This window comes from Paralichthys olivaceus, chromosome 12 (genome assembly GCF_024713975.1).
Source record: "Paralichthys olivaceus isolate ysfri-2021 chromosome 12, ASM2471397v2, whole genome shotgun sequence".
NCBI lineage: Eukaryota > Metazoa > Chordata > Actinopteri > Pleuronectiformes > Paralichthyidae > Paralichthys > Paralichthys olivaceus.
In genome coordinates, this window is record NC_091104.1 from 15,768,536 (window position 1) to 15,792,797 (window position 24,262).

The window sequence follows — 24,262 nt, forward strand, 5'->3', positions numbered from 1 at the left end:
TTTTCCAACAGTGTTATCTACAATACACTGTCGCTATCTCTGATAGTTTATATGAACAGATTTAGAGATCAAATTAAAGGCCTGAGAGTGAGGAAACTCTGAGGAAACTAATCTTGGCGTCAGTTCAGGCGAACTTTGTCTTCCTCCCATTCATTCACATTTCCATCTCCCTCTTCCCACCACTTCTTGCACGCTGATTGTAGGGTGTTTACAATAATCCAATCCAACCAGTGAGCAGACCCTGGGAGGAGGACCCAGAAGTCTCTTCTGATTGAAGTATGCTTGCACCTGTAATGTCAGCATTTAGACTGAATATCATCAGGTATTAAAGAATATGAAATAAACTGCAAAATACACTTGCAAAACCTTTACTAATTTTAAGACTATAAAATGAACACAACCTTCCCAACTATCTTTAATGACTACTTTGATAGTTCTGCACCATCAAATTGTAAATGTAACGCCCCTGACTCTGAGCATCACAGATTTTACTCAAAATACAACAAATAAACTATGATGTTTTATTAGTTATTAAATTCTAAACTTTTCATTGAAGAATTAAATGCAGAACGTTTTCTTTAGACTGCACTTATCTTTAAAACTACATTTCTGAAGAGTTCAGATGATGCTTTGACAATTTCCCATTGGATTTACAAACATAATTTAATCCCTGAATTCAGATACTGTATTGACAAAAACAAGATGGTGCCTTTCTGTATTCAGCTGGTCCAGGGCCACAGCGTCGTCTCCCTTTGGGTCGACTCACTTGAACCGTTTTTGCGTTGAGTTTCCAGCCGGGAGTCCACTCTGCTGCTACACATTCTTTGTTTTTGACTTGTTGTTTTGTCTTTGGCTCTTTTTCTTTATAACCTGAACAAAAGACATTAAAAACAGATTGTCTTTCAAACCACACACAAACAAAACTGTCATCTCCAAACCAAAGAAAACCCACGGTGACATCACTGCACATCATCAGGGTGAACGTTGTTTTAATGTAACAATGTTTAATGTCCTACCTCTGGAGTCTTGCTTCTGCTGTGGGATTTCATATACTCCCCATTGGCAGATCCTTTGAGTCTGTGAGCGTAGGAGCTGAAGACTTGACGAGATGGTTTCCTCTTTTTACAGATTTGCAAATGCTTCTCCAACCTTTCACTCGCAAACGTTCTGTTGCAGTTTCCACAAGGGAGAAGCTTCGAGCTGGAGTCTGAGCTCTCGACTTCCAGCTCCTCCCTCAGTGGTCTTCTGGTGGGAGGACTTGAAACTGGTGGGAGAGAGGATTTCCTCGATATTCTACGTTCCTCACCTCGGTGGTTTTCTTCTACCAGTGTATCGGCAGTTTGATTTATTTGAGGCATGTCTTGTTCAATATAACTTTGCATGTCCTCATATGTTTTTTGCCTGTATTTCTTTTCCTCTGTCCAACCTGTAGACGTTTTCTTTTGCTCTCTGTCTTTTCCTTCCTCTATTCTGTCCTGTGGCCTCAAACTGGCCTCTCTTCCAGTGAAATGATCTTTTTCATCCCCTTTTCGTCCGGTATGCTCTTTCACATTCTTCCATCTCAATTTGTTCTGCTCTCCACTCACTTTTTGCTTGATGACTGAGATGTTATGGGGACGCTCTGCAACTTTTGTCTCCCTTCTTTTCCATCTGCCCCCCTCTTCTTCTTGTGGACCCTTCATCTTGTCTTTAGGCTGCTGATCTTGCCTCCTCCCAAGTTGCTTAAAATCCTGTTGTCGTCTTTCCTGGATCAGCAGCCTGGTGTTTGTCTGAGCTTTTGCCCGCTCTGGTTGTCCCCTGCCTCTCCTCTCCTCTCTCTTTAACTCATCATTACTAGTAGTAGCCTCAACACCATTGATCTTTTGTCTTAGTTTTTCCTCAACCCTCAACAGCGTTTCCTGTATCATTACTTTTTTTGCTTGGATTGCTCGGGCGACCTGATCTTCTCCACTGGATAGTCTGTGTGAGTCTTTTCTTCTATGCTGGGATCCTGTGGTCTCTCCGATGTCATTTAAATGATGATCCTGGGGCAACACTGAGCCTCTTGGTGGTTTTGTAATAGTAATTTTTTCAAAATCCTTCAGATCAAGCAAGTCTTGTGTCCTGGGGTTGAAGGGTCTTCTGTGGCAAAGGGGCTTATTTGGAAAAGGGCAGTCTACTCCATCCGCTCCCCTTCCAGGTACAACATCCTGTTGTGTTTGAGTGTTGCCTTGCCTTTGTCCTGTGAGCCTTCCTCTTGTGCGCGTACTCATGACTTCATCTGCTGTTGAAGCTCACGTCTTTGAGGATGACCTGTTGCTTCATACACAACCAGCTGCCTTTTTTTATTTCTAAAGGAATAAAATGACAAACAAAGTAAAGTCAGAGAAAAGGTTTAGAGGACAACTTAAAGAAAGATCTTGGTGATATCCAGGAGAGTTTTCAGGAACTTTGGGGGCCCCAGGTAAAAGGGACCATGGGGGCCTCTACATTGAACTAGACAGACCCCCATTCCTCCACAAAAACACATGATACCAAATCACTCCAATCTTCAAACAATGCTTTTATTAAATCAAAATGTAAACCCCTACCACTATCCTGGGGACATTCCACACAAAGTCGATATTCTTCCCGATTGTCTCATTTGTTGTTGAAGGTCATAAAGAGGCAGCGATGTCAAAATAAGACCGTTTCATAACCAGTTAAAAACTCCTTTACGGGGCTTGAATAGAAATAATCAACGAGGTGTTGGTGAAGGAGAGAAGAACATGTGATGCAGTCCACAGCCCCAGAACATGAAAGTAAGTTCACAGTGAGTGAAGGTAGTTTTGTCATCTGCTATTTTAAACAGAAAGAATGAACTGTCCCACTAACAGCGTAACCCTCAGTGTAATGGAGACTTCAGTTATTATTATTATTGCCTTGATGATCTTGATCTGAAACATGTGTCAAGTCTGTCATCGTTTCATTCCACAAACAGCATTGATTTAAAGAAGCAAATAATCAGAAACCTCAATAGAACAACACACAGAGGATTTGCTCACGAGATGAAAAGAGTTCAGGAGGAAGAATATTAAACTCTACTCACCAGAGCAACATTTGTAATTCTGTAAAATCCATAAAGATAAGATCCTCTCAAGTGTCCCACTGATTATAAATGAATTTATAAATGAATGTATAAATTCCAGAGCTGTCTGCTGCGGCGCTCTGTCCTCCAACGTTTACACTTGTTGCCTGGAAACCAAGGGGTTCTCTGATAGGTCCGTGAGACGTCACTTCCTGGAGCAGAGTCCCGGATGTTTTAAAACTGTCAGACCCGCTTGTTGACGTCACAGCCTCCCAGCGACTTCCAGGTGATTCTGCTGCGAACTGAGCACGAAGCTAAAGCTGCTCTTTAGCAAGAGCTGCTCGTCGTTTGAATGCACATGAACGGTGTTAGCTTAGCTTGTAGCTGCGATGGAGCACCTGCATGATGCACTCACCTCCACTGTCTTGTTCCTCCTCCAGGTCCAGCATGTCCACTGAACACCTCGTCTCGGTGGATTATGAAGTTTTTGGCAGAGTTCAGGGTGTTTTTTTCCGGAAATACACTCAAGTAAGTTTGACGAGCTAGCTTAGTCCTTCATCAGCACTTTGCATCCTCACTGATGAAGACTGACTTTGAGTTAAGATTTATTTTTGCTACTTATGTTCAATGTGTAATGTTTAGATTCTGTTTTACTAATATGTGTTTTCTTTGGGTTGTTCCAAGGATCGAATATCATAATTAATTAATTAATGAATAATAATAGTACTTATCAAGAAATACAAAGCCAAACTAACTTATATCGATGCCTGTCGTAAAATTGTATATTTTTTAAAGCTTATGCACAATAGCCTACGTTGAGGGGCGTCCTGATTTATGAAGTGATCATCGTTTACCTGCTCTTTTAATTATTTTAAAATCCACAAGCCTTTTAAAACACCAGATTTTTTTAATGATAAATAACAAATGCTTATTTTGTATAATTTGATGACGTAATTATTGAACGCAGCAGCAATACTCAATACAGTGTTTGGTATTAATAGTTTGGTGTCACCATTTATTAGGCAGTATTATTAGTCTGTCAAATAGCCACAAGACTTTCTGAACTGTATTTTTACTCCTTCCAAATCACACGTATCCAAGTCCAGCTTCGTTACCCATCATCACTCTGTTTCATTTTCCAGGCAGAGGGGAAGAAGCTTGGCCTGGTTGGATGGGTCCAAAACACAGACTCAGGAACAGTTCAGGGGCAGTTACAAGGGCCCCGCAGCAAGGTGAACGAAATGCAAGAGTGGTTGAAATCCACCGGGAGCCCCAAGTCCCACATCAGCAAGGCGGAGTTCAAGAACGAGAAGACAGTTGACAGCCTAGATCACTCATCTTTTAACATAGTAAAATAAGACAACCCATAGATTGTGACTGTGGTGTTAACTTTAAAGCAGATGTGTTTATTTATTTAGTCTTTTTACTGGCTGGAATGTAACTCATATAATTTGTTGAAAATAAGTGTATGTTAAGTGTTCTTAACATGTACAATATAATAAATGGAAAAACCATTTCAGCAGATTTCACATTGTTTGAATGTTTATTGTGGTAAGAGCGATAAGGGGATATTTGTGGCAGAACAGAAAACAGAGAAAAGAGCATTTAGAGGAACATGAGTTGTACGCTCACTAGGAAGCTGCTGCCCTCCTTTGGCAAGGACTGATCTCTGTTAATGACTTTGGAGAAATGCTGACAAAGATGTAGAATCACTGAATCTTCAATTTGTGTTGATTTGATCCATTTGGGAAATACTCACGTAGAGTCCCAAAATAAATGTCAGGATTAGTACAGCGTCTTGGCAGTAAGACGGGTGAGATGGTCACAAACATTTTAACATGAAACTCACAGGTGAAACGAGCGGAGAGAGAAAAACTCGGACATCTTCCTTGACCGGTCGGGGCGAGAGGAGAAAATGGTGGAGAGAGGAGAGGTGGGTGAAAGAAAGAGAAGAGAGAGAGACCAGGACCAGTTGTGTAACTGTCATATTCAAGCTCTGTCAGACTGATTGTTATAATGAAAACAATGAGTGATACTTACAGACATAGTGTTATTGATGACAGCAGCACCAGCTAATAGTAGTAATTATGATGTGTTCATTTAATTTGCTTTAGCTTCATGTTCCTGTGTTCTACTGACTCTGTCACTGTCTTGTCAGGCTGGCTCCTCTTTAGTGTTATTGCTAACACCTGTTCCACCAGGACTTTTCCTGCTGTGACCAAATCAAACTGTTGATAAAATCGTGTTGCTCAATGATGTTATGAAGCAAAAACAGTGGAGCCAGTGGTCACATCTGAAGATAGATTTACTGACTTTCTATTTGTAGGAAAGAAAGAGTCGTTCTTACAGAGAAAATGGAAATGAAATGGAGTCTGGAGGGAAAAACAAGAAAGAAGAAGCGGAAACCTGCTCGGCTCCAGGAAATAGGTGAGATTTTTACTTAACTGAACAAATACAGAGAAAATATAAACTCGGTTGATAAACACATGAGATAACAGTTTTCGTACAGCAGGGGGCAGTATACAAAATAAAATGAATGGTTGTTTTCCATTGACCGCCGGAAAAAGAAGATGCAGTGCGTCCTCCTGAACAGCAGATGGCGCGGTTAGCCTTGGACGTTAGCTGCGCTACTCTCTTAGTGTTCCACGTTGACTGTAAACAACAGTAGAGGTTGTTGTCACTCAGGTTGTAGCTTTAGCTTAGCGTTTTTAGTTTTATGTAAGTTTTTATAAATATGTCACGGTTTTAAAAGCGTTGGCGCTAAAGGAGGCAGCTAACGTTAAGCTAATGGCGGAAGTTACTGGACGTTAGGGGCTAACTGACAGTTAACGAGTCGTCTCCTTGTATCGTGTCGGTTTAGGTCGGTGGATAAACACAGCGAGATGACTGGACGTTACGGACGCTATGATTAAGTGTTTGCCCGGAGAGGTTCAGGAGACGCTCCGCTCCGGTGTCTCCATCCCCTCCCTCCAGCAGTGCGTGGAGGAGCTCGTCCTGAACAGCATCGATGCAGGGGCCACCTGTGTGGGGGTCCGGGTGGACATGGAGTCCCTCAAAGTGCAGGTCATCGACAACGGGGACGGCATGAGCGCCGAGGACATGGAGCGTGTGGGAAACAGATACCACACGAGCAAATGCAGCTCCCTGGAAGACCTGGATGATCTCCGGTGCTACGGTTTCAGAGGAGAAGCCCTGGCGAGTATTTTTGCTTTATCCACACTTGTTGAGATCACGTCCCGCACCAGGTCGTCAGTGAAAACACACGTGAAGGTTTTCAAGAGCGGCAAAGGCCTCCGTGTGTTTGAGGCAGAGGCTGCTCGACCCTCTGCGGGCACCACCGTCGTCATCAGTAACTTCTTCCACAGCATGCCGGTCCGGAGGAAGAGGGTGGACGCTGTCCTGGAGGGAGAGAGGATCAGACACAGAGTGGAGGCCATTTCTCTGATGCATCCCTCTGTGTCCGTCACCCTGAGGAATGACTGCACCGGAGCCATGGTGGTGCAGCTCAGCAAAGCCAGGAACACTCACCACAGGTTTGCTCAGATACACGGCACTGAGCGAGCACAGAAACTGGGAGAAATCAGCCACACGCACGGGCAGTTTGAAGTGACTGGCTACATCGGCAAAGAGGGCCACTACAACAACAGCTTACAGTTCCTGTACGTGAATGGCAGACTGCTGTTGAAAACACGCATACACAAGTTGTTGAACTTTCTCCTGCGCAGACTGAGCAGCACTAATCAGAGAAACGACAGTCCCGATGGGCAGTCTGCCATCAGGAGTCCAAAGCATAAACGGAGCCAAGAGCTGAATGGAGTATACATCATCAACATCAAGTGCCCTTACTCGGAGTACGACATCTGTCTTGAGCCTGCTAAGACGTTGATCGAGGTGAAAGATTGGGATGGCATTTTGTTCTGCATAGAAGAGGCAGTGAAGGGTTTTCTGAGCAGAGAGAACTTGATAGCTGTGCTTTTTCAGGTTGATTTGGACGCTATATCTCCTGCACAGATTAGTATGGACAATACATCCAGAGAGGGTCACAGTGCTTCCACACTAGATCACAGTATTGGAATGAAGCTGGCCTCTGAATCTGTGTATCGTCCACGCAAAGATTTCTGTGTTTCGGAGGACGGTGTTTGCCGGGAGTCTGGTCTGCTTGAGTGCAGCGAATACAAGGCTGATAAGAGACCTGCAAATGATTTGGAAAAGACACAACATGAAGAATGTGTACACAAAGACTGTAGAGATGAGCCGCAGTGTGATTTGACTCAACCGGAACTTGCATCTGATAAAGACATCACTGAGGAAGAGGAGAAACCATCCAGTAACGCTCAGATTTTATGTGTTTCAGCTTCCCCAGAGAGTGAAAAAACACAATTTACAAAAAGAAGAAGAAAAGATCTAGGATTAAGCATCACTCAACATATTCAGCCTGATCTAAACAGCACTGAGCAGTTACTACTGTCCTGTCAGGGTGCAGGAGGACACAGACCTTTAATTAGTAACAGAAAGATCAGCGTGTCTGATCCATTCATTCATCCAAATCTGCAGGATCAGCACCCATCCCAAATCAACAAGTCAGTATTTCAGCAGCAGAATCCAGCACAGAGAGCAGCGGAGACATCATTTACATCCAAGTGCAAAATTTCACTGGTTACAGGCCCTGACAGATGTTCTCGAAGACGATGCAACGACTTTGCTCCCGTCGTTCCCTCAAAGATCCCCAGAATTGGATCTTGTCAAAGGTTGTCTTTATGGAATGAGTCTGGATCTCTTGATAAGTTTAGAAGAATATTTGGTAAATCTAAAGAATCAAAATTATCCTCTCTGGAGACTCGTATTGAAAACAATTCTCAGCTCCCTCAGACAAACCGCCCAATTTTGAACCAGCAGAATTTGTTGGTTTTTCAGAAAAATCAGGTAGATGGTGGTGATACAGAGACAAGAGAAAATGAGACACAGAGCAGTCTCCAAAGTCCCCCAACCCTCTCAGGTTTCACTCAGCTAAAACCACACTCAGCTCAGAATAAAGGCAAAAAATCTTTGGCGGCTAAACTCTGCCATTTGAAACAACACGAGCCAGTGGACTCTAAAGTGTCAGTGGACATCTCTGGGACTAACTCACAGGTAGTCACAGGTGGTAATGACATCCAAGACAGCAATAACAACGAGAATCCCTGTGACCCTTCACTGGACCCTGAACCAGCCTCGGGTTGTAAGACAATCGCTCAGCAGGTTGAGAAGGAAGAGGATACAACATCAGGTGACTGGCTCCATCACTACGATGCATCAGTGGGAAAGACAGTTTACGTCAACAGAGTGACTGGTCTTAGCAAATACGAGGACCCAGAAGAAGAAACTCAAGTGCGTTGTACATCTGATGTCACCAATATGGCCGTTAGCGTCATCTCTGAGACAGGTACGTTAGTTGACATAATTTATAGAGTTAAAGGGGAATTCTTCAACCTGGGACCTCTTTTTATAAATGTGGTTGTGTAAATAAATGCTACTTACAGTAGATTACCTACGCCGACAGCCACGAGGCGGCAGCAGTGGCTACAATGTAATCTTATGGCACAACTGCTACAAGTAATGTGTAATAAAAGTGATTTTTTTACCAATAAAATGCTGAAATAGTTTTCCTGGGTCTTTGCTAAGAGTCTGGCAACATTGCACTTGGGTTGTTCTAGGAAGACGGAGGTGGAAACAAATGAGAGAGAGAGAGAGTTGGAAAAAAAGAGTTTGGATTTCACTGAGAGAAACTGTTATGGCTCAATCATTTTCTGATGTGAACAATGTGGATGAAGCATCTGACTTAGATGTTTCCAGACACTTGGCAAAGACTAAGTATACCAATTTGAATCTTTTTATTGTTGAATACAACTTCTCGTTGACTGTTTTGATTGTAGCAGTTGCCCCAGTCGATTACAGTGTAGCGCCTGCTGGTGTGTCGCAGCTACCCGGGACAATCTACTGGAACGATTCCAAAGGTTTTGTTAGTACAATTCATTTACAAACTCACATTTATATACATTGGGCCCTGGTGGAAAAATATGAGTAGTCATCAATAAGAAAAATACTCTTCACTGTGATTGCTTCAACTTAAAAAGCTGATTTATGTGGGATGGATCAACCTCAGCCATGTTTATTTCCATGTTCACGTAGGGATGGAGTACAGGTGTTACCCATTTCAGGTGGATCTCGTTTTGCCCTTCCTGTCTAAATCCAGGACTGAGAGAGTGATTAGTTCAGGGCTTGATGGCAGAGGTACCTCACAGACAGATCAGACTGTAGACTGTAAGGGCCCTAACACACACTTCATGTACAAAATGATGGATACCAGCTTGTTTGTGTTTGCATGTGCTCTCGTCTGAACTCACAGGTGACGGTGGTGAGAATTCACTTTCCTCATTGTACTCAAAGTGGAGTAATCCCGTGTTCGTCCAACCTCCCATGGTAAACAATGATGACTTTTAATGCATCTGTGAACTTTTGCTTGTTTTTAGTGATTCATAATTAACTTTGTCTACAGGTGGGCGTGGACATATCAAGTGGACAAGCGGATGGACTCTCTGTGAAGATTCACAACATCCTGTTTCCATACCGCTTTTCCAAGGCCATGATTCAATCAATGAAGGCACATTTCTCTTGTTTTAAATAATTCAGACAAAATGTTTTTTGTTGGTCTTCACTGATATATTGTAGTAACTGCTATTTTATTACCCTACAGGTTATTCATCAAGTGGATAAGAAGTTCCTTGCGTGTCTTATCAATACACAAAATGAAGAACCGGCAGCACGACCTGAAACTAAAGGTACAGACCCAAACTTCACTGTTTTGTCATTTGTTGCTTTACCGATGTTTTATATTTGTGCATCTTTACATTGAAACTACAGAAAATCTTCTGGTGCTGGTGGATCAACATGCTGCACATGAGAGAATACGACTTGAAAATCTTGTTGCAGGTAAAAAAAATAAAACAACAATTGAGAATTAAATGTTGGATTCAAAAGTATGTCAATGTGATGCTAGTACACAACCATATGTGCTGTTCCAGATTCCTATGAGGATGACCCAAACGCACCAGGGGAGAGACGTCTGCGTTCGTCAAACATTTTGCCACCTCTTGAGATACATGTGACGGAAGGGGAGCTAAGGCTGCTTAGGTGAGTTTATCAACTCTACATTTTCAACGCAAAGCCACTTGTGCCTGTAAAACCAGCAGAATAACTTAAAGGCTGATACAATTGATTTTGAGAGGATAAAGTTAAAAGTATCTATAGACAGGTCAAACAACTGGGGATGTAGATTTTGTTTAGACCCAATGCTCATTAGCTGATGATTAACCATTAACCATCAAGATTAAAAAGTTATAATACCAATGGAATTTTTTTTAACAAGTGATCAATTTTTACAAGTGCAAAGAGCAGCATAAATAGTAGAACATGAGGATTCATTCATCACACACCTGCAGCGCTGCTCTGCCATCTCCCTCAGTCAGTAGAAATCCATTCTGCTTTTTGGCCTGATGGATCGTCAAAACAGCCAGAGTTCCAAGTTTTTAGCATCTTCGGCAGGTGAGGCATAACTTTCTGCTTTAGCTTTACACAATGTGCACGAGAGTCAACCTTGTACGTGTCCTCAGCAGTTTTCCACTTATTATTCAGAGATAGTTACAGTCTGCTGCTCAGTTTGTCAACTGTGACAACTGATGGTATTAATCAGTCAATATTCTTATTGTCGGTAAACAGTTAATGATAAACATTCCTACAACCAATAGTAAGTCATCCCTCGGGGGAAGTTAAGTCAGTATTTGATTTTCAGGAGAGAATGTTGCCAAAAACACGCGTCCTCACTATTCAGGAACTTTTTGTCTTGTTGAAGCTGTTAAGGATCCACAGGTGTTTTTCTTACTTTTGTGTAATGATGTTGTCACTGCTTGATGGATTTACTGACTCTCCGAACTGGTTGGGGATTTAACAGCCTGCTGTCTGCTCTGTAGAACAGCCGAGACTCCCGGCAGCAGATTTTGGCAATGAGGTGAAGGATGGCAGCAGTAAAGATGACAAAAAAGGCTGGGTGCTGTGACGCAGCCTCATTTCACCCCTGTCCTAACTCAGGGCTGTAGCGTAGCACTTCAGCCCATGTCATCAGTCAGTAGTGTCATTACTCCTGTGCCTGTACTAATAGTGTAAACCAGATTTCCTGCAAGATACAGTGGAAAAAGCCTCTGTTTAATCTATTAAACTGAGGAAGAAAAGTTCCTGTTATTACCTCTATTTTTCTTGGACTCTGTTTTGTCAGAATATTATTTCAGCATGCCTCTGTCTGAGAACAGCCTGTAAAGTACTTCTGGATCGCCGGTTTCTGGATCCACTTCCAAGATCTCTGGCTGATTTGGACGGGATGGCAATGATTCTGATGCCGCTGCCTCGCACATGGGAACATTACTTTGAATTCTGTCAAACCACACAATGCAGCCTTCTTTAGAGCACACAGCCTCTTTCTGTTCTTTACTGACTTCAGCTGACAAGTGAAACAGTTAAGAGTTTTTCCCAATCTGTGCATGTCTTACCATAACATTGATTAAAACAACATTTCACGCATTGTTTCTCCTACAGGTCCTGTCAGCCACATTTCCAGAATCTGGGCTTGGAAGTGACATTCTCAGAGGCAGCAGATACACAAGTGTTTGTGGGGAAGGTACCACTGTGCTTTGTGGAAAGGGAGAGTAATGAGCTTAAGCGAGGGAGACCATCTGTAATTAAGCCTATAATTGAGGTAAGATGTGTGGAACCTCAGTATCCACATCATTTACGCTATCGCACACTTAGCCAAGCCAAGTGATGGTTTTACAATTTTGTTCCCTTATGTTCATCTTTTCTCTCATTCCAGGAGTATCTTCGAGAGCAGATTGAGGTAAGCATGAAAGTGTCTTTCTGCCTCCTAAACGTTTGTGATGCAGAAACAGTCTCACTGTTCGATAAATGGTCAAACGTATCGCTTCTTTTACTGTTTCAGTTGCTCCGCTCAGCTGGTAGAGTGAGAGGAACGTTGCCTCTCACTGTGTTGAAAGTGCTTGCCTCCATAGCATGTCATGGTACAGTTATACTCTCCACCACAGAGTGTCTTTTTTTCTCCAGTGCTCAGCTTCAAATCTTAACACTGGTGATTTATTTACGTGTGTGCATTAAACAGGTGCCATCAAATTCAACCACAGCCTGAGCAGCATTGAATGCAACTGCTTGGTATCATCCTTATCTACCTGCAAGCTGCCCTTCCAGTGCGCCCATGGCCGCCCCTCCATGATTCCACTTGTTGACATCCTCCATTTGGACAAAGACCAGAAGGTACTATGATGGAGTAGCACACTTTGGACTAAATTTATGATTTAAGACCTTTTACAGCCCTTATATCAGGTGGTGACTAAATATTCTTGTCTCTGCAGGAATTAAAGAAACCAAATCTCCAGAAGCTGAGAAGAATGCATAAAGCATGGGAACTATATGGCAATAGATAAAAGGGTGTTTATTGTATTGTGTATGTGTGTATTTTATATTAAATATTTTATTTATTGTCAGTGAAATTAAATGTAAAAAAAAATTCTAAATATGAACTTATTAAATGGCTAAAAGAGTCAGATTCCCCTGAATGCCCTGCTGTTGAATCCTTTTGTTTTGTAAAGCAACTGTAAATTAGGGAAAGTTTAGTATTTAAATGGATATAAATACGACATTGTCATGATATGTAAGAAAACAAGAGGAAATACTAAAATAAACACTGATGGTGTGTGATGCATCATCAAGAAAGTAGAAAAAGGTACATTGTAGTGAATATTCCTAAACCTTTCATCACAGCCTTTTTTGTGACTGAAAATCGTTTTCATATTTTATTATTTGTGTTAAAGAATCATCTCGAATAAAAAAAACTTCCATGTGATGACACAGAAGAGCAGCAACTGTGTATAAGAACCTGTTCAAGAAACAGATAAAAGAAAATGTCTAATTGGGTTAAATATGTCAAAACCTTTAATACACAGCTCAGTCAACTCGGATGGATCATAGGAGAAAACTGTTCAAACCCTCCAACTTGTTCTTCAATGGCCACATCCCAAAGTCAGGTGATCTTCAATTCAGTCACAGATTGCATTATTAAATATTAAGATGTGTTCTTCAGCGATAATAACACACTTAACATGTGAGTGATAATGTTGGAAACTATGGAAAACACACAGGGCAGGTGCAGAGACTCTCTGAGTGGATTTCTAGTTTTCTCACTGTTGAATATGATGGAAAACTTCAGGGATCAGGAGGAAAACAACATCTTTCCTCTGTGGTGCTTTATGTTGTGATGGGAGTGAAGGATGGTGACGCTAACCCCCCACACCCCGCCCTCACAGTTCCGGGTCGTGTCACGCGAATTTTTCCGCCCCCACATGTCCAACCCCTGCTCCTCACCACCACCACCACCTCCTCCTCCTCCTCCTCCCCCCAAGTAAACAATTCAGCAGCATTTCATTATGTCTGCCAGCAGCCCTCGATCCTTATCAGAGGAAAAGACAGTGCTGATGTCTGTCTGTTGTCTGTCAGGGCATCCATCGTGGAGGCTGCTCATTCAGGACGATTTCATGTGTGAGATATTGTCGACAAATGCTTCTGCATTTTTCAAACGGTCGTTTTAAAATGTGTTGCAATGAAATCAGCTTGTAAACAGTGATTTTTTTCTTTTTTTTGCCAAGTCCCAGGTTTACCCTTGATTTCATGAATGCGCCAGAACATCACAGCTTTCTTCACGCAGGAAATGGTTTCATACGTTCATTTATAAATAGGCTCACGTTTCTCCCCCCACAAGAAGCTGATATTTGGGGAGGGGGCGTTTGGTTTTCGTGTGACAATGAATTCGTGATCACATATAAGAAATGATACTAAATGAAATCAGGGGAATTCATTTCAATGTAAAGCTTTTGTTATTCCAGAATATATAGGCTAGACCTGTCAGATCTGCCCCCCCTCCTCCGTCGTGAATGGTACAGTCTTGGTTCATTCATAAAATTCTAGCAGAGCATAAAAGGAGGGGCTTTCATTCTAGTCGTCCAGTTGCCAGGTAGATACCTGGAGAACAGAGCCGCGCGCGCTCTGCCCCGCGGAAGGCCACAGTCATATTTGCCTTTGATTGGGGGCTTTGACATCTCTTTTTTTTCTCCCTCTCCTCCTCCCTCCCTCGTGATGCTTCATATCAACTTGACGCCTGACATGGACGCGGTGTCGCCCACCACACGCCGGACAGAGTCTCCTCCTGCCGGGACGCTGTGCCAGAAGACGCCGCCAGAGGAGGCGAGCTCTCCAGCCTCCTCCTCAGAGAGCAGTGCAAAGGTATGAATGGATTCGTTGATCACATATATTCAGCACTTAGCCCAGCCCCGTTTACACACGCATCTAACGACCTGTGTGTTTCTTTAATGGGACCCCCAGACTGACTGCAGACCCTCATGCTTTTTAATCTGTGGGGGTGGGGGGGGAACTGATTGATAAGATTTTAATAAACTGGCATCTATTTTTTTTAACGTCACCCCCCCACCCTCAATCCATATATTAATGTGTATTCGAACTATACACGAGCGCAGGTGCAAATGTGACAGAATTGCACTGTGGCTCGACTTGTTATGATTCTGACGTCCTGGGACCGAAAAGATGCGAGCGTGTTGATGCAGCGGTTCATTGAGAAAAATAAAAATCCATTCAGGAGACTCCACAGCATCCCTGCGTCAGTGCTGACGTCAGACACAATGATAAAGTCAAATAGCCTATTGATCTGGAGGAAGCTATTTCTGGTCAGGTATACTTCAAGAAAACATAACACATGCAGGCTCCCCTCCGTTTTACACTCTTAACATATGATTGGTGGGTTTAATTAATGACTGTCATTGTGAAAAATATTATTTTTAAAACAGATAGCATGGAAATATAATAATAATAATAAGAAAACAACATATTGTAATCCTCTTTGTTGATTCATTCCATTTGTTCCAGGAGGTTGGCCGAGATGTGAGCTTTCAGGACGCTCAGTTTGTGCCGACAGTCACTGCAATTTCCTCTACCCCAGATTTCCAGTGGATGGTCCAGCCTACGATCATCACATCTGTCTCCCCGTCTCTGGGTAGCAAACAAGCCAAGGAGCCGCAGAGCTCCCACCACACAGCACCCAAAGCAGGCAGGAGCAAGGGGAAAAATGCTGCCAGGAAGGGGAAAGCCGAGCAGGTAGGTCAGCCCGGACGATGTCTACACCTGCCACAGACCTGTCAACAGTGTGAATTTACATTACAATCTGAATTCCTTGTGTGCAACAGTGCTATTGTGCATGCTGCTGTGGTGCCTTGAGCTGGCTGTGTGCCTTCCTTCAGCAGTCAATTTATATTCAGGTCACAGCAAGTCTGCAACAATGGTCTATTTTTAGACGCATTGCAGCGAAACATGCTTTTGCCATTTTTCAGAGGGTGAAAACGGATGTTGTGGATTAGGAGGTGGAATGGCTGGATTCTTCATGGCAATAACTGAATTATTTATTTCACATCCCAGCTCTCTCCCGAGGAGGAGGAGAAAAAGAGGATAAGGAGGGAGAGGAATAAAATGGCTGCAGCAAAGTGTCGCAACAGACGGAGGGAACTCACAGACACACTGCAAGTTGTAAGTAAACAGTGATGCATTTACTCAGCTATCATTTGCACCCACTGTTGTGTGTGTTTTTTACCATGTGGATGATTCTGGATGTCGCTCTATCTGAAGGAGACAGACAAGCTGGAGGAGGAAAAAGCAGCCCTGGAGACGGAAATAGCCAACCTGCTGAAAGAGAAGGAGCGCCTTGAATTCATCCTTGCAACACATAAACCCGCATGCCAAATGTCCGAAGAGCTGGAGGCTATTTTCCAGGAGCCCGCAGCATCCTTAGAGCTACTGCCCAGTCCAGACGAGGACAGACTTCCAGAGGATGGCACCCAGGAGGCTCCTTCGCTTCAGGACATGGACATCCCCAGCGATCCATGCACAGCCATCTCTGGGAACTCCAATATCTTGCTGTGTGCCAGTGCTGAAATCAACATCTGTGATCTTGAGCCCTCCCTGGACATTAAGGAGGGGCTGCTGGACGCTATGCTGCCCAGTCTGGAGGAGAAAACGCCCATGGAGACGGCTCGGTCCGTGCCAGACATAGATCTCAGCAGCTCCCTCGGGGTCTCAGACTGGGAGACCCTGTACAAGTCTGTGTCGAGCGATCTGGAGCCTCTCAGCACTCCCGTGGTGACGTCCACCCCCACCTGCAGCAGCTACCTGTCTGTGTTCACGTTTGCGTGTCCTGAGCTGGACTCTGTGCCAGAGGGGCTGGACAGCAATAAAGGTGGAGGGGGCAAAGCTGAGTCTGTTGATATCCTCAACTCTCCAACTCTCCTGGCCTTATAATGTACAGAGGTTTTCTGTTTGCGGGTTGCTATCTGAACAATGAACAATGTATGCCACAGTATGATGTAACACTTGAAGGGATACATTCATGAAATGTCTCGTGTGTGACAAAGAAAACGTATAAACTTTCTCCGGACACATAGCCGATACACTGATGTAGCTAAAAGCATGGCTTTTATTTGAACAGGAGGGACTGAAAAGTTTCCGTTTTAAAAAACGCATGCAGAGAAATTCCAAATAATTTTCAAAGCTCATATATATCTGATCTGTTCCTAGATCTAAGACGTAACGTGGAATTAAATGTTACAGTATGGTTTTGTGTTTTGGTGTCAATAGTGTATTGATTGCTGTAAATGTTGTATTTACACATACATCCATGTTGAGTACCTGCATACCTCAATGTCATCAACTGTGGTTTGAGCTCATTGTTACAATGTTGAAAGTTTTCCATGAAAACATCCAGTGCTATATATAAACTGTATATCTTATCAAGATGTAACTTATGGTTTATTTTTTTACCTTTCAGATTTTTGTTTTATTTGTTAAATTGGAAAAAATGAGTCGAATGAGCATTGATTGCTTATCTATGCTGCTGAATACTTATCAATAAATCTACAGTCAGAGTGGTGCTGGTGTTTGTCTCTGAGGAATCCAATATGAAAATATTAAAATTGTATGTTAAACTTAAAGTGTTCCAGTATATTAAATCAGAATGTGCAGGCCCTGAGCAAATCATAAGGTTGAATTACAAAACACAACCGCAAATAAGAAAATGACAGCAAATAAGAAAAAACAACAACAAATCATGAAACACATGTGATCAGCTAAGAGCCTTGTCAATAGCAGCTACCTGCCTTTTCTGTAAGCAGTTAATGGTGTTTTTGTAAATGGTTATGTTTTGTGATTTGCCTTTGTGTTTTATTTACTGTTGTGTTTTGTTATTAGAGTTGTATTTTCTCATTTATAGTAGTATTTTCTTTTTTACTGTTGTGTTTTGTTATTTACAGTTGTGCTTTTTTTATTCACAGTAGTATTTTCTTATTCACAGTTGTGTTTTCTTATTTACTCTTGTGTTTTCTTACTTACAATTGAGTTGTGTGATTTGCTCCTCAGGGCCACCGTATCATATTTTGTCACATGGTCTCACAGCATGTATCTAACGTGGACGGCAGAGTTAAGTCGAACGTGACTTTGGATTTTTAAAATGACTGATCGTTTGTGTTTGTGCGTGATGATTACTCACAGTAGATGAGCGGTGGTGGTGCATGTTGCAGTGCAGCCTGTGGAGGCCTCCATCTGAGCCACATTGCAGCAGTAGTGCAGCCTCAGTGTATCTTGATGGGAGGAGCGGTAAGTCTTCCCCACTTCTGCCCCCACTATGTTACTTTTACATCCCTGCTGCTGCTGCTGCTGCTTACGTTTGGCTGGCATCGCCTGATTTCCGCATTCCCAAATCCTCCCAGATTGGGATCACGTTTGAAACAATCGGGCTGATGCAACGGTTCCCACTTTTTAAAATCTACTCTCGACCCTCGGCTGAGCAGAAGAAAGGACATTTGTTGCACCTGGGATCCAAGTCAGGTCGGTACAGACAAACTTCTTGATGCTTTCTTTTTTTAATGGTGAGTTTATTGGCGCGCCTCGCATCGGTCATGGCGAGCATGTAGTAGCCGTGCAGACACGGGGCAGCTCTGCGGGGACGTTTGCGCTTTTACGCTGCGTTTTTGCGCATTCCGCCACTTTTACGCGTTTCGCGGCGTTGAAAGTAAAGGTGACATCTGAGCGAACATGCCGCAGAAAAGATCGCTCCTCTTTTGTTTGCATGCTGCTCTGACATGGACCCACGTCTTGCACAATACAGAACAAAATGTCCCTGTGTTTTAGTGCAGTGTGGTGTTTGCATTGTGCCGCAGAGTGGATCTTAAAAACACGGGGTTTTATTGACAGACGCGTTGTAACGTTTTTCACACTGCGGCTCTGTGATGGAATCACAAAGTTACGTAAGATAAATTGTTGCCGCACTGAAGAAAAACTTCCGCTTTCAAGTTGACCAGAGGCTCCAGCTGCATGTACATGTATTCATCAAGTTCTCACACAACATGAAATAAACAGTTCTTTCCTATGAAACAGTGCAGAACACAATGATGATACAGTTCAGTGTAAGTGAACTGATTCCTTGTATCCTCAGGCTATAATAATAATAATAAGTTAGAACCGTTCCAAGATAATGTTGAATAGCTGTTTCAATCACACTTACACCTTGAACCCTAATAAACCTAAATGGTTCTCATCATTGTGTGCAGGGGAATCCTTTTTATTCAAGATATTAGAGATTTGTGGCATTAGGTGGTTTTGTTTTTAACTTTGGTCTAATTGTGTGTGTGTGTGGGAATCCTTTTCTTTAAATGAAATATATTTTTATTTGAGATTCAGGCGTTTAAGGTGGTTTTCGATTTAGCTCTGGCATCATTCGAATGTCAAACCACAATATAAAAGTCTGTAGCTAATTCCAAATTACCCCTACTATAAATTTCACACCAGTTGCACCAGTTTTAAAATCCAAAACGTTGCCTCTGGCTCTCATGTGACACTGGCCGGGTCGGCACATTTCCGCTCTTTCCTTTTTGACCTGCAGTTTTGGGGGGGAAGTGTAAAAATGGAAAGTTATTCTCACGTCTCCTGTAAAGTTCACAGTCTGCAGCGCTGCATATTTGACACATAAACTCTTCCCCTTAACCTCACAGGGGTCAGCAGCTCAGTTTATTTCAGTTATTAGTTTTCTAATGTCTCTGCCCGTTTATTCCTATAATGTGGGCTAAAGGGATAATTGACCTTAAATAGTCATTTTTGGCTTTGTCATGTGGGCTGGAAATCTGCTGAGCTGTTGCAGTAATTTCCTGTGTCTTTGACTGGCTTTGCTCACACGTCCCTCATTGTCTGCAGAGATATGTTCCAAATCAAGATATTCATCAGTATCAAACTGAACAGAAATCTTTTTAGTGCAAAACACAAGAAAACAGTGCCATCTTTAAGGCTTTCATCGGGATAAACAAAAGAAAACATGTTAAATTTCAATCTTCAACACATTATTCTCTTGTTATTCTGTTGGCAGCCGTATTCCACCGACATGATGTCTCATAAGGAGAAAATCAAAGCTAATGGATATTTCTTGGCAAAGTTCAGCTTTAGCTCCCCCTGGAATTAAGAGGAATTTGTGTCTGTCTGGTTTCTACTCTGTTCATCTTTCTTTTGGCTTTTGGACATTAAGTAAGGTAAATTCTTGCCAGGACTCTTGTAAATGTTTGTATATCAATTCCAGAAAAAATAATGAAATAGCATAATGAGAGCAGCCTCAGCATCCGGCAACTTTAACAGAGCGGCCATTCATCACAGTAAAGGAAAGTCCTCCACCTGGGGAAAAAACCTTCTCGAGGCCCTTTATCAAACGGCAGGTCAAATAAAACACTTGGACGTCTATTTTTTATGGAAAATGGCTGTTTCCAACCTTCGTAACATAAACTATGCTCCCGGTGTGTTTTATAACAAGCAGAGCAGACAGTTTTTCATGATTTTTCATTGATCTGGCTACGTTCTGAGTCTGTCTCCCATTTTCTGCCTCTGCCTCGTAGCTGTGGTCACGACCGAGTCTGACGCGATGCCAGGACAAATCCCAGATCCCTCTGTGACAGCAGGCTCCCTGCCCAGCCTGGGCCCGCTGGCCGGGATCTCAGCCACCACGCTGACTGACAAGCTCAAATTTGGTGACCTCCAGGAGTTTGGGACGATGCTCTCACCGCTGCACTTCCTGGACAGTCTGGGGAAAAGGCCCCTAGTCATCAAAACGGAGGTAAACAGGACACATTGAGCAGATGGAAACCAACAACTCTTAAACATCTGCACATGTAAAAATATATTTAGAGTTTTTAACTCAAACCTGCCCATTATAGGTCAGTTACTACTGGCATATTTATGTGTTATTTGTATTGGATGGGAATGCTGACAAAAACAAAATCTATCTTATACTGTATATCATAAACGCTCATTTGCTGTTAGAGTATTGTGTCATATCTTAGTCAACAAGACCTCCTAGTGGACATTGTGGGGCTTGTTTCTGTCTCTCCACCCTCACTGTCCAGGGATCTTTTGGGTTCAAGAGTCAATACTTTATAGCCATGTTGACAAAGTTAGATGGAATTTGTCTCGGCGAGATCATTTAAACAGCAGGAAAAAATGCACACACTCAAAATATATCATTGAGTTTAAAACATGTATAAACATATAAAACACACAAATACAACCCAAGCCATTAAAAATTATGAAATAAAAAAATCCCCAAACCAATTTGAATAAATAAAACCTATTTAAACAACAGCAGATCAACTAGATTCATTGCGTGATACAAAAACATCTGCTTCACTGCCCTTTATTAAAAACAGCAGACAGTTAGTACTTTTCTGGAACCTGCTTGTTCTTGTTTTTACACTTTTCAGTGTCTTATGAGAGGGGGAGAAGTGAAAAGGGGATTTAGCTGGGTGGGAGGGGTCTTTAAAATGGAATCTAAAAGGCTTTTATTTGTTTGAGTTGTTTTAGAGAAAGGGTAAAAGGACGAGGTATACACTGACTGACAAAGTTGGCTGCTGTTGTAGCATCATGCATGAGGACGACATATACTTACATCAGAGCTTTGTGTCTTTATGTTAGAAGGGTTTAAGTCTTGTCTTAAGATTTGTCTTTCTGTGCCAGAATGAAATGTGTTTACACTGTGTAACATGTGGATAGTCACACTGACAGAAATATCTGAATATATATGTAGTTCAAGCTCATTCTCCATTACCTTTACATCTTTTCCTGTAAGACGTGATGCAGGGGCAGGGTGCACCCTGGACAGCTCGCCAGCCTATCATATGGCCTTCATGCACAGACAAACAACCATTCACCCTCACATTCACACCTATGGTCAATTTAGAGTCTCCAGTCAACCTGATCTGAATCCAAAGCATGTCTTTGGACTGTGGTGAAAAAATCCACACAGACACGAACATGCAAACTCCGAACAGAAAGGGATTTGGACTACAAACCTTCTTCCTTATTTAAATAGAATAGTAACTCAATAGTTTCCCATAATTTATCATGTAGACTCATGTTCAACCACTGAAGCAGTCATTAATGTCACAGTAGAGAGATACAGTCAGACATAAATTGTATGTCTGTTTTTAGTTCAACGTTCACTTTATATAACTTTTTTACTCCTACACTTGGAGCTGCAGGTCCTTCATACTTTAACATGCTGTCAACCCCCCCCCCCCCCACCCGCTCTGCTCTTTAGAGAGACGATGAAGACGAGAGGAGGAAACGAAGGCGAGAGAAGAACAAAGTGGCTGCAGCTCGATGTCGAAACAAAAAGAAAGAGAGGACAGATTATCTACAAAAGGTGAAAGACACTGCCCAGATAATGATAATCTGTTGTACTGCAATCATTCCTTCATAAATCCAGTGTTTCTTCCTTACTGCTCCGTCCTCTGACAGGAATCGGAGCGACTGGAGATGTTAAATTCCGACCTCAAAGCGCAGATTGAGGAGCTGAAGATGGAGCGCCAGCAACTCATCCTCATGCTCAACCGCCACCGCCCCACTTGTATTGTCAGGACAGATAGCGTCAAAACCCCAGAGAGCGAGGCAAACCCCCTGCTGCAGCAGCTGGAGGACAAGTGAAGGTGCGACGGGTTCGTGCAGACGGCAGCTGAGAAGAAGCAGCCAACAAGCAGCACTTAGCTCTCTGGGCCTCCGTCACGGAGGAGAATCAGTGGAGCCCTCGTACCTTAAAGACACGGAGCGTCGCGGCACAATATGAGGATCCAGTATGATTGGATGTTGTTATGGCAGATAAATCAAACTTTTCAATTTGGTCATCAGAGCCACTAAACGAAAACACACAACACGTTATCTTACATTCAGCTTGTTGTTTTATGGCAGATTTTCTACTTTATATCCCCTGAACTTTAGCCGTTAGCCAAAACGGAATTGATTCATTACAGCTATCTTCAATCATGACATCCGGAGGATGTCCGGAGAGTTTGGTCTGGACTTTCTCCGGTGTTTGCTTTACACACATGAGCAACACAGCAAGAGTTTCTCCGCTCAGACACATTTACAAGAGCAACGAATCTTTAGGGTGTTTGGGTGGGGGGGGGGGGGGTGGGGGGTGCAGAGGCAGGAAGTAACATATTAATTCTGCTGTGGAGATCATATGTTTTTGTTTACAGTATATTGTAGACTGGTGTTTGCTCCACAAACAGCTTTCTAGACATCTTCATCTTCCACTCTTATTGCACCACTTTTTCATTCGCAGATATTTGTTTTCTTTTACTTTTTCATTTTTGCGTGTGTAGAATCGTCCTCACAACAACCCACACTCACTCGCTGTGAATCCTGCGGAGGATCTCTTGCTGGGATCTCACACCGGCTCCTTCTGACTTTCCGAAAAAAACAGCCTCTCCTGGGAATGTCCAGAGGATCTATGTTGTTCAGTGCATGTCTGTAAGCAGTTTATGTTACAGCAGCTAACATTTTGTGATACAGAGAAAAAAAGAGTTGGCTTTAAAATAAAAGTCACATGTTAAAGTTCATAAAGAAATGATTAACATTTTAATCATGTATAACTTTGGCTCAAACTGTGCTACAAAGATTTGTTTGCATGTAGCCAAGTTTCAGCAGCATTTCAATCACTTTTAGTTTCAACCATGCTTTTACTGTCTGTGGGATCAGGCCACAAAGAGATGTCATAAATCACTGAGGGGTTTCAATACTTCTCTGTCTGTATGCTGATGATTATTTTTCCTGTTTTGGCGTTTTAAGAATACAATCCGGGAAATTTGAACTAAAATTGAACGAGACAAGGGCAAAGCAAGAGGAAATGGGTAGATGCGAAGATATATAGTATTTTAACTAAATCAACTTGTTATAGCTACAGACTGATTACTTAGTGTTTTCATCCTTTTTTTTTCTTTCATACATTTGAAGACAATTTGGTGATGATTGACCCCCCCCCTCCTTTTATTCATATGTTTTGGCGCAGGCGTCACGTATGCACATATATATATATATATTTATATATATGGACTGTTTACATTGTACTTTTACATTCTGTTATAGATATCATATTGTTACTACCCATTATGTTTTTTTATACTTTTGTATAGGATATATATATATATATGCATATAAGCTATCACAAAATCTCATTTTGTATTTCATCAAATAAATCTTTAGTTTCTTTTTTACTGAATTTTTTTGGAGTCCTACAACAACAGCAAAAACATAACACTTATGTGTTAAATGTTCGTGACCAAAAACTCTGGTAAAGTCTTCCATCTAGTGGTCAGCAGCCGCACAATTAGGTAAAACACATTTTAATGCTTCCAAGGTGTTTTTCCCCAAGTTTCAAGTGTTATTGTTTATCAGTTAACAAAAGGTCAAATGTACAATGCAAAGTGTTAAACAATAGTACAGGGCAGCTCAGCAGTGATGCCAATGTTATCAAAAGTATAAGTAAGAAAAAACACATTTGATTCAAAATAAAATACATCCCTTTTGCTATTCAAATATTCTTCATGCAGGAGCTTTTAAACTATTTACATTTTATTGTCAAAAGCATGTTTTCCAGTTTACATTGTAACATATGTACCTCTCCGGGATCACAACATTTTAGAAGATGCCTAATTGGAATGTCTATCTCATGAAGTGAAATAATCAGATCTATAT

At 42.1% G+C, this 24,262-nt stretch overlaps 5 protein-coding genes across 11 annotated transcripts; 4 read left to right on the forward strand and 1 right to left on the reverse strand.

Annotated features, from left to right (window-relative positions):
* Positions 1 to 145: 145 nt before the first annotated feature.
* Positions 146 to 5,210, reverse strand: LOC109628115 (trichohyalin-like). Of its 3 annotated transcripts, XM_069535335.1 has the most exons (4): positions 3,068 to 3,205; positions 1,017 to 2,330; positions 767 to 870; positions 146 to 288 (listed from the first exon to the last, which is right to left on the reverse strand). In XM_069535335.1, the coding sequence occupies exons 2-3, from the start codon at positions 2,250 to 2,252 to the stop codon at positions 814 to 816; spliced, it is 1,293 nt and encodes a 430-aa protein (XP_069391436.1). In that variant the 5' UTR covers positions 2,253 to 2,330; positions 3,068 to 3,205; the 3' UTR covers positions 146 to 288; positions 767 to 813. The 3 variants fall into 3 exon arrangements, with proteins under 3 accessions (XP_069391436.1, XP_069391437.1, XP_069391434.1); XM_069535336.1 differs by lacking the exons at positions 146 to 288; positions 3,068 to 3,205 and adding an exon at positions 5,087 to 5,210 and having other exon boundaries at positions 675 to 870; XM_069535333.1 differs by lacking the exon at positions 146 to 288 and having other exon boundaries at positions 675 to 870.
* Positions 3,210 to 4,570, forward strand: acyp1 (acylphosphatase 1, erythrocyte (common) type). 2 transcript variants are annotated; one of them, XM_020085044.2, is made up of 3 exons: positions 3,210 to 3,332; positions 3,487 to 3,574; positions 4,189 to 4,570. In XM_020085044.2, exons 2-3 carry the CDS (start codon positions 3,494 to 3,496, stop codon positions 4,402 to 4,404), a joined length of 297 nt encoding a protein of 98 aa, XP_019940603.1. In that variant the 5' UTR covers positions 3,210 to 3,332; positions 3,487 to 3,493; the 3' UTR covers positions 4,405 to 4,570. The 2 variants fall into 2 exon arrangements, with proteins under 2 accessions (XP_019940603.1, XP_019940601.1); XM_020085042.1 differs by lacking the exon at positions 3,210 to 3,332 and having other exon boundaries at positions 3,339 to 3,574.
* Positions 5,211 to 5,662: 452 nt separating the features above from the next.
* Positions 5,663 to 12,702, forward strand: mlh3 (mutL homolog 3 (E. coli)). Of its 3 annotated transcripts, none has more exons than XM_020085241.2 (12): positions 5,663 to 8,468; positions 9,215 to 9,346; positions 9,432 to 9,505; positions 9,582 to 9,686; positions 9,780 to 9,864; positions 9,947 to 10,015; positions 10,108 to 10,216; positions 11,672 to 11,831; positions 11,946 to 11,969; positions 12,072 to 12,150; positions 12,249 to 12,400; positions 12,499 to 12,702. In XM_020085241.2, exons 1-12 carry the CDS (start codon positions 5,951 to 5,953, stop codon positions 12,568 to 12,570), a joined length of 3,579 nt encoding a protein of 1,192 aa, XP_019940800.2. In that variant the 5' UTR covers positions 5,663 to 5,950; the 3' UTR covers positions 12,571 to 12,702. The 3 variants fall into 3 exon arrangements, with proteins under 3 accessions (XP_019940800.2, XP_019940801.2, XP_019940802.2); XM_020085242.2 differs by having other exon boundaries at positions 9,215 to 9,316; XM_020085243.2 differs by lacking the exon at positions 9,215 to 9,346.
* Positions 12,703 to 13,089: 387 nt separating this feature from the next.
* LOC109627836 (protein c-Fos-like) lies at positions 13,090 to 17,129 on the forward strand. The gene is made up of 4 exons (XM_020084651.2): positions 13,090 to 14,422; positions 15,080 to 15,307; positions 15,626 to 15,733; positions 15,833 to 17,129. Exons 1-4 carry the CDS (start codon positions 14,276 to 14,278, stop codon positions 16,499 to 16,501), a joined length of 1,152 nt encoding a protein of 383 aa, XP_019940210.1. The 5' UTR covers positions 13,090 to 14,275; the 3' UTR covers positions 16,502 to 17,129.
* Positions 17,130 to 17,499: 370 nt separating this feature from the next.
* Positions 17,500 to 22,485, forward strand: LOC109627906 (jun dimerization protein 2-like). 2 transcript variants are annotated; one of them, XM_069535340.1, is made up of 5 exons: positions 17,703 to 17,851; positions 17,965 to 18,082; positions 20,131 to 20,348; positions 21,828 to 21,932; positions 22,028 to 22,350. In XM_069535340.1, the coding sequence occupies exons 1-5, from the start codon at positions 17,750 to 17,752 to the stop codon at positions 22,211 to 22,213; spliced, it is 729 nt and encodes a 242-aa protein (XP_069391441.1). In that variant the 5' UTR covers positions 17,703 to 17,749; the 3' UTR covers positions 22,214 to 22,350. The 2 variants fall into 2 exon arrangements, with proteins under 2 accessions (XP_069391440.1, XP_069391441.1); XM_069535339.1 differs by having other exon boundaries at positions 17,500 to 18,082; positions 22,028 to 22,485.
* The last annotated feature ends 1,777 nt before the right edge of the window (positions 22,486 to 24,262 follow it).